Source organism: Stenella coeruleoalba, assembly GCF_951394435.1.
Source record: "Stenella coeruleoalba genome assembly, chromosome: 10".
NCBI lineage: Eukaryota > Metazoa > Chordata > Mammalia > Artiodactyla > Delphinidae > Stenella > Stenella coeruleoalba.
The window spans coordinates 66,682,816-66,693,737 of NC_137156.1; the positions used below are offsets into that span (position 1 = coordinate 66,682,816).

Genomic DNA, 10,922 nt, shown 5'->3' on the forward strand with positions numbered 1-10,922 from the left:
ATAGAATTATTTTCTCAATTTCCTTTTTGGATTGTTCCTTGCTTGTGTATAGAAACACAATTGATTTTTGTGTGTCGATTTTGTATCCTGCAAATTTCCTGAACTCGTTTATTAATTCTAATAGTTTTTTGGTGGAATCTTTAGGGTTTTCTACATATAAGATCATGTCATCTGCAAACAGAGATAATTTTACTCTCTCCTTTAAAAAAAATATATATATATATGTGTATATATATATATATTTATTTATTTATTTGACTGTGCCGGGTCTTAGTTGCAGCATGCAAGATCTTCATTGCGGCATGCAGGCTCTTTAGTTGCAGCATGCAGACTCTTAGTTGTGGCATGCATGTGGGATCTAGTTCCTTGACCAGGGATCGAACCCAGGCCCCCTGCATTGGGAGCGTGGAGTCTTAACCACTGGACCACCAGGGAAGTCCCATACTCCCTCCTTTCTAACGTAGATGGCTTTTACTTCTTTTTCTGGCCTAATTCTGGCTAGAACTCCCAATACTATGTTGAACAGAAGTGGCAAAAGCAGACACCTTGTCTTGTTCTTGATCTTAGGGGAAAGCCTGTCATTCTTTCACCGTTGAGTATGATGTGAGCTATGGACTTTTCATAATACAGCCTTTATTATGTTGAACTGCCTTTTTTTTTCTTCTACATTTGCAATGCTTACCCTCTTGCCTCCTGCTCCTTCAGCTTCTCCCATTACTAAAGGAAAAGGCCCGTGATGCCTTTCTCTCACTGTACATCTGCTTACACTACCGCTCTCTCCTTCCTTCTCTGTGTCTTGGCTTCCTCATCTTCTCTTCACTCTTTGCCCAGATCAGGCTCCTCCACTTTTCTGAAATAGCCTTGCAAGGTGTCTGTCAAGCTCCCCCCCTCCCTTTGTGGACACATCTCCTCTCCCATTACAGTGGCCCCCTTGGCCGCGTCGGTGCCATTGCCATCCTTTCCTCAGACTCGGTCTTCTCTGGCCTTCGGTGACGCCAGCTCCTGTAGGCCTCCCTGTCCGTGTGTACTTCCAGGCCTAGGGCCACCCTCTGACTTCTTGCTTACATCTTCTCGGGCTCTCAGCTTTGAGAGCACATCAGAGAGCTGGTGGAAAGTGCAGCTGCTCTGGCTCCACTCCAGGAGATGTGGTGCTATGGGTCTGGACTGGGGCCTAGGGCCTCACTCTGGTTGGTGACCCCTCCTGGCCCCTTTTGTGGGATAGACTATCTGGAAACCATACTGTGGGGAACTGGGCCCTTGGCAGGTTTTGTCTGCTTTCCGTGGCCTCTGTTCCACCAGCAGTCATGCTGCCTTTGACCTTCACACCACCTTCTCCTCTGAGCTCCAGACTCATTTTCTGCCTGCCTCCTTAACACCAACTCTTTGGGGGCATCGCTGGGCACCTCATGCTCCACATGTCCTAAGCCACATCCCCTCTGCCCTTCACCAGGCCTGCTTCTCCCCCAGGACTTCCAGCCTCCATGGAGGCTCCATTACGCACAGAAATGTGGGCCCTGTTCTTGTTGCGACCATTCCCTTGCCCTCACAGCCAATCGGTGCATCCGCATGCCTGGCCATCCAGTCCCTTTGCTGTCTTGGGCCTAGCCAAGGCTGTAGCTTCCTCACTGCCTTGTCCCCACTTGTCCCTGCAGCCCCTTCTGCTCTGGGCAGTGTTCCAACACAGGCTTCTGGTCACATGGCACCCTCTCGCTTAACACCTTCTGTACCTTAAAAAATTGCAACCCAGGATTCTGGTTGGGGTTGTAGTGCTGCCCTATCCAGGCTGGTGGCCTGTCTTGCCTGCCCAGTACAGTGCTTGATTGCTCCTACCTGAGCCACTGCTCCCACTTCCTGGAATCCAGTTCTCATGTCATGTTCCTGGGAGGCCTTTCCTAATCTCCAGACCGGGCCACACCCCCTGTGACCCCTCCCATGAACAGCCCAGCAACACCCTGTGTGCCTCCCACAGGAGAAGATGCAGGACATCTACTGGCTGCTGCGTGTCTGCCTGCGGACCATCGAGCATGGAGACCGCACAGGTCCTCTCTTTGCCTTCATGCCCGAATTCTACCTGAGTGTGGCCATCAACAGCTACAGTGCTCTCAAGAATTACTTTGGCCCTGTGCACAGCATGGAGGAGCTCCCAGGTGATGGGGCCATTCAGCCTGGGAGGGGACAGAAAAGGGGGCCTCTGGAGTGAGCCCTAGAAGCCCTGTTCTGAGCCCTCGTGGCCCAGCCTCACACATCCCACGTGGGGAGGAGGTGAGGCTCTGCCCAGCATCACACAAGCATTTGCAAAAGTCCCACATGGTGGAGAGCCCTGTCCTAGTACCAGCAGCCATAGAACCAACAGCTCCTCCCTGGTGTTAGGAGGGAAACAGACGAAATGGAGTACAGGGTGTGGGGATCACCCCTACCCCACCCACCCTGCCCCGCCCCACCCCACCCCGGCTTTCACTTCCTTCTTGGTGCTTCTGTGGCCCAGGAGCCAGCTGGCCTCTTACCCTGCTGCCCTGGCGCTGGCCATGGGGTGTGGCATCCCATGCAGGGGCAGAGTGGCTTGTCTTTGCAGATCACAGCAAGGAGTAGGGGGGCCCTGCTGGTGGCCACATAGGAGTCTGGGCTTCTTGCAGACCACTGATTCCAGGCTGGGCTTGGCAGTTTATATCTGGACTAGGCTGTGGGCTTTTACGCTCCTGGCCTGTCCCCTTGCCCTGCCCTAGGCCTCAGTGCAGGCTTTGTCCTCAGAGGTGGGGCTGTGGGTGCCCAGGGGACTTTGCTGAGCCCTCCAGTGTGTGTGCTGAGATGGGTTTGAGCCCAGGCAGGAGGACTCTTTGTCAGGACCTAACCTCCTGCTGGGACCCGCCCAACGCCCACAATGAGTCTGTGCCTTCAACTCTTACCAACTGTTAGTGAATGCCCTGCCTAAAGTCCCCCGATGTCAGCTTGGGCCCAGACTAGCCCTTGGAGCTAGCTCTGGAGCCCACTACCCAAGCCCACCCACCAAGGGGTGTGCCTGCCTCTGGAGTTCGCACTCCCGATCAGCTCATCCTACTACCCAACCCTGCAGGCTATGAAGAGACCCTGACCCGTCTGGCTGCCATCCTTGCCAAACACTTTGCCGACACACGCATCGTGGGCACTGGTGAGGTGCCCGACAGAGGGCTGGGGGAGACGGGGACGGACGGGATGGTACCTCTGGCTGGCTATTCTCTGCGCACAATGCCAGCCAGGTGGGTATGAGGCATGGGCACCAGGGCTCATGCCAGGCACCTGCTGAGGCATGACCTGTCCCAGCAGATATCCGTGACTCGCTGATGCAGGCCCTGGCCAGCTACGTGTGCTACCCAAACTCTCTGCGGGCCGTGGAGCGGATCCCTGAGGAGCAGTGAGTGGGGGCCCAGGGGCAGGGGGGCACGCACTCTGCCCTGCACAGCACTAGCGTCACCCCGTGCCTACCACCCATTGCTCTCACAGGCGTATCGCCATGGTGAGGAGTCTCCTGGCTCCCTATGAGCAGCGGCCCTGGGCCCAGACCAACTGGATCCTGGTGCGGCTCTGGAGGGTAAGCCTGGCTGGAGAGGAGGTGGCTATGGCTGGCTGGAGGGAGGGGTTGCCCTGCCCCACTGACCTCCCGCCAACTCCACCCCCAGGGCTGTGGGTTCGGGTACCGCTATACACGGCTGCCACACCTGCTGAAAACCAAACCTGAGGATGCCAATTTGCCCAGCCTCCAGAGTGAGTATCCAGGTTTGGCAGGCGGGGGCCCTCACCCGCTGCTCTTGCGTTCTCGCAGACTTTCCCACTTCTTCCAGCCTCAGTCCTGGACTCGTGTTGGGCCCCAAACCCCCTGTGTATCCCCTGGGGTCTCCATTTCCCTGCTTCCTCCCAGTCTAAGGACCCTCTGGTGCTCTTGAGTCTTGCTCTCCAGTCCCATGTGTGCCCTTTGGTCCTGAACGGTCTGCATGTGTCACAGTGAAAAGGGGCAGCATCTTCCCAGGCTGCTGGCAGCTTATGCAAAGTGATGACCCTATCCCTTGCCCTCTGAACCAGCTCCCTGACCTCCAGCCTTGTCCCAACACCATGTCCTTCTGCCCCTTTACTTTCACTAGCTGGTGCCAGACCCTGGATACCTGAGTCAAGGCAGGGGCACAGACTAAGGGTTGGCCAGGGCCCCAAAGGGTGTCCATGGGGCTTCCTGGAGGAAGTGGCCTTTGGTTGGGAGCAAAGTCTGCATTTTCTGTCCTGGGCCTATGGTCCAGCAAAGCCCTGTGAGCCTGAGGACCTTCACTGGGCCCAGCCCAGGGTCTTGGGCTGTCTTGCTTGCAGAATCTGCCTGCCACATGCTGTACTCACCCCACACAGTGGCTCTCTTTAGCCCATGTGGTATGTTTCTGCCCTTGTGGGAGTGTTTGGGCCTAAAGGGGTCCCCAGAGGCCAAGTTCCTTGTGCAGAGTCACACAGCAAGTCCTTGCCAGTTGCCTTGGTCCTGCCTCCAGGGTGGACCTGAGCTGCAAGTGGAGAACAGCAGTGGGGCCAGATATGCATCCTGCTGCTGTAGGAACTATTGATTTGCAGGGGGGGGAGGTATGCCTAGCCCGGTGTGGCTGAGGGCTCTGGTTACTGCTGCCTGTCAGCCCAGACTTGGCGCCCACCACCTCAGCCGTATGCTAAGGCCAGGCCAAGGGCAGCAGAGGACAGTGGAGGATGGCAGGGCTCAGAGGAGGCTCTTGGGAGAAATGGCCTTGATACGAGTGAAGAGGGGTCTAGGTTGCCCCGTCTAGGTCTAGCCCTTCCTGAAGGGCATGTGACTGAGAACTTTCTGGGGATCAGGCTGGGGCTTGGGGGCGGTTCTAGAACTGGGGGTGGGGGAGGCATTGGGAACAACCGCAGCCTGTGGTTGGCCCAGCAGAGGGAGGGGACAGATTTAGCCCTGACCCCCAGGCAGCACTGCACCCTGTCCCCCTGCCTTCAAGACCTGCCTTCAAGCTCCCTTCAAGTTCCCAGGGAGCTGTCTTTCTGCCCTTACACCAACGGCCTGTGAGTGAGGACAGAGGCAGACGGGCAGGGGCCGCTGACTGGAGTCCCGATGATGCCCCTCCCGATGTCCCCACAGAGCCCTGCCCCTCCACCCTGCTGCAGCAGCACATGGCAGACCTGTTGCGGGAGGGTCCTGACGTGGCACCCAGCTTCCTCAACAGCGTCCTCAACCAGCTCAACTGGGCCTTCTCTGAGTTTATCGGCATGATCCAGGAGGTGGGTCACGGAGGGACCTTGTGGGCCAGGGGGTTGCAGAGGATGAGGCACAATCTGCAGTGTGGCCAGACCACTGACTGCTGCCCCCACGTTGGTGGCTCAGATCCAGCAGGCTGCTGAACGCCTGGAGCGGAACTTTGTGGACAGCCGGCAGCTCAAGGTATGTGCCACCTGCTTTGACCTCTCGGTCAGCCTGCTGCGTGTCTTGGAGATGACCATCACGCTGGTGCCTGAGATATTCCTCGACTGGGCCCAGCCTACCTCTGAGATGCTGCTGCGGCGTCTCGCACAGGTATGTCCATCTGGGCAAGGGTGGTTGGGACCCTGGGGACACCCCAGTGGTGTGAGCCCACCCATGCACCAATGTGCTCCTGCCCTCACAGCTGCTGAACCAGGTGCTGAACCGGGTGACAGCTGAGAGGAACCTGTTTGACCGCGTGGTCACCCTGCGGCTGCCTGGTGAGGACCTAGAAGCCCTGTACCCAACACACCACAGGCCTTGGTTCCTCTGCCAGGAGCAGTGCTGCCTGATTCTACATTCTGCACTGGGACAGCCTGGCTTGGCACCCCCAGCCTAGCTCAGCCTTCTGTGGGGAGGAGGGTGGGAAGTGTGAATGACGATGATGTCAGCTGGGCAGGGATGGAGCCCCTGCAGCGGGACCACTTGGGTAGCTCATCCCCTTCCTTCCCTTTCCCTTAGGCCTGGAGAGTGTGGACCACTACCCTATTCTGGTGGCAGTGACAGGCATCCTGGTACGACTCCTGGTGCACGGCCCAGCCTCAGGGTGAGTGTTAGGGGCTGGGGTCCCCTGTGGGTGCTGGGCTTGTCTGATGGGGAGGGGGCTGGGCAGGGCCTTCCAAAGCTCATCTCTCACATGGACTTCAGCGTCAGGTCTGGAGCTGGAAGGAAGGTAGTGAGGTATGAACTGAGTAGGTGGCGGCAGCAGCAGCAGCAGCAGCCTAAAGTAGGAGAATCCAGGAGCTCCACAGAGCAGGGTGCCCTGGCCCATGGGCAGAGCCGCTGGCTGTGGCTGTGCCTCAGGCAGGGGCAGGGGAACTAAGACTGTGCTAAGGGCGGGGTGCCATCCTGTGATATCCAGGGACACACTTGCTGGGGTTAAGAGCTGAGCACACATACTGCCATCTGTGTCTGTGAAGGCTCCAACGACGAGCATGTACTACCTTTATTAAGAAATTCCATGATAGCTGGATCCAGGACACTTGTGGGCCCCCCAGCTCAGCCCTCACTCAGGAGGGGTTCCCAGTCCCCGCTTCCCTGCCTCCCTGCCGTGGGAGTGGTGAGATGCATATGAAGCCAGGGCACTGCTTCAGCCATTAGGCTGATACCAGTGCCAGCCCTTAAGAGGATTCTGCCCTTGGGAGACAGCAAGTTCCGGCTCAGCCCTCCCATCTTAGCCATGCTCAGCAGGCTTTTTACTGCTGAAAAGCTGGGGGAACAGGTCATTGGTGCCCCTTACCATTGTCTTGTGAGCCCATGGGAGAGGCTCTGCCCTCAGAGTGCCAGTGATGCCCCTGGAGGTCTCTTGAGGAGCCTTGCCTGCTGGTTGCCTTCTCACCAGACTGCATGGACTCATGAAGCTTCAAGTAGCTTGAATGTTGGTGCGTGGGGAGTCACATTTCACCAGAGGGAGGGCTTGTAATTCCTCTTCCCACCCTCGGGGTGGGGACTCAGTCTTCCTTTGAAGTCTTCCTCCTTTTCCCCTGTGGGCCACTCCTGTCCCCTTGGGAAGCAGAAGGTGGTCATGCTTCAATTCTTCACCACGACTCTCCTTGATGGCTGCCTTAGCCCCTGCGGGTGAACCTGGGGCTCTAATGCAAGGGCTCTTCCAGATGGCCCTCGGTTCCAATCCTCATGTGGGCACAGGTAGGCCCTGCTAGGTCCTGGGATGTTTTGGTCCTGTGTTGCTGGGGAGAAGCAGGAGAGAGTTGGGGACTTCAGCCCCTCTACCAGTGAGTGGTGTTGCTGTGGTTTATGTCGAGGCCCACACAGGAGGCTGGAGGACCAAGCCCAGTGCTTCCCACCAGCATCTGGCACTTCTCTGGGCAGCAGCGGGGAGCAGGGCAAGCAGTGGGCAGGCAGTGGCCTTGGTGGGGCCCCTGGGCAGCCTAGGTCATCACCAGACCCTCAGAGCCTGTGGAGCTAGTGGACTCAGAGCCAGCCTTGAGCCGCAGGCCCAAGGGATTGTGGAGATCAAAGTCTTCAGCTACCGCTAGCTGCACACGACCATTGAGGCTTCTCCTGCCAGGTTCCAGAAAGACCACGTGCTTGTGGACACTGGCCTTGCGTCTCGGTGCGTCGGGCGGCGTGGTGCTGAGCACTGAGGACTGTGCGCTCAGCTCCTGGAGTGGGCTGGGTGTTCGGGGCCAGCGGCGGCAGCAGCAGGTGTGATGGTAGCAGCTGCGGCAGCCGGGGCAGGGTGGCGTGAACAGGTAGAGCAGCACGAGCACCAGGCCCACGGCGCAGCCCAGCAGCGTGGTGAAGCCCGTGTTGAAAGTGTCAGGCTCAGGGTGTGGAAAGTGCACACTTACGTTGTACTCGTGTGTCTGGTTGTGATGCAGGTGGGGTCCAGTAGCCAGGCACACAAAGACACCCTCGTGCCATGGCTGCACGTTGCTGATGGCCAGGCTGCCATCAGCCCGCACTGCGATGCTGCCGTTGCGAGACCCTGGTGCCACAAGCAGCTCATGCTGCGGCGAGACCCAGGCAATGTGCACGGCTGGGGCGCTGGTGTTGCAGTGTAGCCTCAGGGACTGCCCCACCTGCACATGCAGCTGTTCTTCAGGCTGCTCTAGGCCCCGAGCCAGGGCAGCTGAGCAGTTCTCAAAGACACGGCTGTGCTCAAAGAAGCGCACGCGGGAGGTGGGTACCTTGAAGGCCAGGCATGTGTACTCGCCCGCGAAGTCGCTCACAGCGCTGAGCCCCCGCTGGTGCCAGCGTTGCAGCAGATGGTAGAGACGGCAGTCACAGGGTAATGGGTTGTTGTGCAAGTAAAGGCCGTTCTTGAGAAAGGCTGGCAGTGAAGCCAGGTCAGGTACAGGGATGCGTCCTAGGTGGTTGGAGGAGAGATCCAGAGTACGTAGGTGGGTCGTGCCCAGGCCGTGCAGGTGATTGAAAGAGAAGGACGCAAGTTCATTGCAGCCCAGGTAGAGACGACTGAGCGCGCCCAGGCCGTGGAAGGCCTGCTCGTCTAAGTGTGCCAGGCGGTTATTGAACAGAAGCAGCATCTTGAGCTCCCCCAGGCCGTCGAGGTCGTGGCGGCCCAGGGCCCGCAGGGCGTTAGATGATAAATCGAGCAGCCGCAGGCCGCTGGCATTGGTGAAAACTCCCGGACCTAGCGTATCCAGCTCGTTGTGATTTAAACGCAGGGCGCGGAGCCGGGAGAGGGGCGCCAACCAGCCGGGGCGCAGGCGCTGCAGCGCATTGTGGCTCAGGTCGAGGTCTGCAGCTGCAGCTGGTAACGCGCCCGGCACATCCTGCAGCCCCAGGCCGGCGCAGCTCAGGAGGTCGGCAGCGCAGACACATTTGTAGGGACAGTTATGAGGCGCAGGGGACAGGAAGCCCTCGGAGTCCAGGGTGCTCATTAATCCGACACGCAGCATGCACAGCAGTGTGCCCTGCAGCACCAGCCGGGCCATGGCGGCGGCTGCCAGGGGTGGGACAGGGCAGCTTGGTGCGGGGCGCAGCTCCGAGACTCACCCACTTCACATCCGGCTAGAAGTGCGGGGCGCTAAATGGCCAGTGGCCAGCGAGACAGTATGCGGGCTCCGTCCCGCAAGGCCGACCGCTCCAGCTGCCCGGCTCCAGATTTTGGGTTGAGTTGGGGCCACGCTCTGCTCAGCACTCCCTTCTCAGGCTTCCCCAGCTCTCTCCTGAGTGCCTTTCTGAGCACTCAGCTTCTAAATACTCTCCGGGAGGCGATTTCTCGGGGGCGGGGCCTCAGGCTCCCATTGGCTCCCATTGGAGGGGCGGGGTAGCCGCGTCCCCCGGCGTTCATAGGCCCCCGCGTGGCCGCCAGAGGGTGAGCGAGTTGGGCCACAATACCCTAGCCTGAGCTTGGCTGGCGGCTTTCCAGAGGGCCCGTCTCCCGGAACCCTGGGAAGCATGCCTTTAAGCTTCTTGTGTTGTGTTTCCTTTTAAGGGTTAACGTTTATGAGGGGGCAGGTGTTTTCTTTGAAGGGTTAACGTATATGATTGGGCAGCTGTTTCCTTTTAAGGGTTAACGTAAATGAAGGGGCAGGTGGACTTCCATTATCTTCTGGTGGTGCTCCCTTAAACTGGTACCCGACAATGTGGGTCCTTACTGGGATCTAGGACTTTACTGGGAGGACTGGAGAGAAGCAGGGAGACTGGGTGGAATGAACCAGGCAATAATGCAAATAGGCTGGACTTTCCACCCCCACCCGCCCGAACAGATACTGATTTCAGACAGGCCCAGCTTCTGACTACCCTTGTACCCTCTCCCACCTAGGACAGAGAGAGCCACATCAGTGCTCCTGGCTGATCCCTGCTTCCAGCTCCGCTCCATATGCTATCTCTTGGGGCAGCCAGAGCCCCCTACCCCTGGCACTGCCCTGCCTGCCCCTGACCAGAAGCGCTTCTCCCTACAGAGCTGTGAGTAGGCTGGGGGTGGGTCAGGGAAGAGAGGGATTTGGGGCTGGGCCAGGTTAGTAGTCTTAAGAGGAGCAAATTCCCAGGCAGTGAGTACTCAAGAGGCACTGGGTTCTAGGGCCACATTTGGCCTGACACCTCCTACCACCCGCCAGACACAGATTACATCAGTGTTGAGGAACTGGCCCAGGTGGAACAGATGTTGGCACACCTGACCTCTGCATCTGCCCAGGCAGCAGCTGCCTCCCTGGTGAGTGGGGCCACAGCATACGGGTCCACACAACCCCAGTACACGTCACCACAGCTGTGTGCGTACTGTACACCCAACTTGTCTGGGCACCCGACCCCAGCCCACCCTGCACTCTGCTCCCTGCAGCCCACCAGTGAGGAAGACCTCTGCCCCATCTGCTATGCTCACCCCATTTCTGCTGTGTTCCAGCCCTGTGGCCACAAGTCCTGCAAGTAAGTGGGCTGCACGGGCACAAGGGGCTGGGTGGGGAACAGCAGGGATACACAGGCCATCTTTATGCCCTCCCCTGTTGTAGAGCCTGCATCAACCAGCACCTGATGAACAACAAGGATTGCTTCTTCTGCAAAGCCACCATCATGTCTGTAGAGGACTGGGACAAGGCAGCCAGTGCAAGTGCCACTTCCTCGGCTGCCTAGGCCTACCTGGCCCACACAGCAGGAACCTCTACCCTTAAACTCAAACCCAGGCTGGGCCCTATTTATGAGCCCCTTGCCCTGTCCCCCACGGCCCCCCACCATGCCCTATTTGTGCCTGAGCTTGACTTTCAGTCAGGGCCACAGTGAGCATTAAATTATTATTCCATACAGTCCTGGCCCAGCCCATCTTGAGGGAGTGGGCTTTGTGGGGTATGCCCAGCAAGGATCTTGCCAGATTATGTCCACAGGAGAAGGCGGGTGTCCGATGGCTTCAACCTTGTCCAATCCTCCCCAGTCAGATGGCAATGAGTCCAGGGCCTCCTGATGTGTCGAGCCAGTGATCCCCTTGCCAGTGGGGAAATGGGGGCTC

General features: G+C 58.4%; 2 protein-coding genes across 10 annotated transcripts in view; one reads left to right on the top strand and one right to left on the bottom strand.

Annotated features, from left to right (window-relative positions):
- The window catches only part of RNF123 (ring finger protein 123), a 35,426-nt gene extending 24,506 nt beyond the window's left edge, over positions 1-10,920 (top strand). For 8 of the 9 annotated variants that reach the window (XM_079935243.1, XM_079935244.1, XM_079935238.1 and 5 more), the window contains 12 exons: positions 1,970-2,147; positions 3,071-3,145; positions 3,301-3,388; positions 3,478-3,565; positions 3,654-3,738; positions 5,117-5,256; positions 5,360-5,548; positions 5,640-5,715; positions 5,957-6,041; positions 9,747-9,889; positions 10,042-10,348; positions 10,432-10,569. In XM_079935243.1, coding sequence (XP_079791369.1) covers positions 1,970-2,147; positions 3,071-3,145; positions 3,301-3,388; positions 3,478-3,565; positions 3,654-3,738; positions 5,117-5,256; positions 5,360-5,548; positions 5,640-5,715; positions 5,957-6,041; positions 9,747-9,889; positions 10,042-10,348; positions 10,432-10,552 — 1,575 coding nt within the window. In that variant the 3' untranslated portion in view covers positions 10,553-10,569. Of the gene's footprint in view, positions 1-1,969; positions 2,148-3,070; positions 3,146-3,300; positions 3,389-3,477; positions 3,566-3,653; positions 3,739-5,116; positions 5,257-5,359; positions 5,549-5,639; positions 5,716-5,956; positions 6,042-9,746; positions 9,890-10,041; positions 10,349-10,431 lie in introns of all 9 variants that reach the window. The other variant, XM_079935245.1, reaches the window with a different exon arrangement.
- On the bottom strand, positions 6,060-9,730 carry AMIGO3 (adhesion molecule with Ig like domain 3). Its single transcript, XM_079935251.1, has one exon. The coding sequence runs from the start codon at positions 8,911-8,913 to the stop codon at positions 7,384-7,386; it is 1,530 nt and encodes a 509-aa protein (XP_079791377.1). The 5' UTR covers positions 8,914-9,730; the 3' UTR covers positions 6,060-7,383.
- Positions 10,921-10,922: the final 2 nt, after the last annotated feature.

Excerpts from the sequence above, each read along its gene's own strand:
- AMIGO3 (XM_079935251.1), bottom strand. The coding sequence starts at position 8,913 with ATGGCCCGGCTGGTGCTGCAGGGCACACTGCTGTGCATGCTGCGTGTC.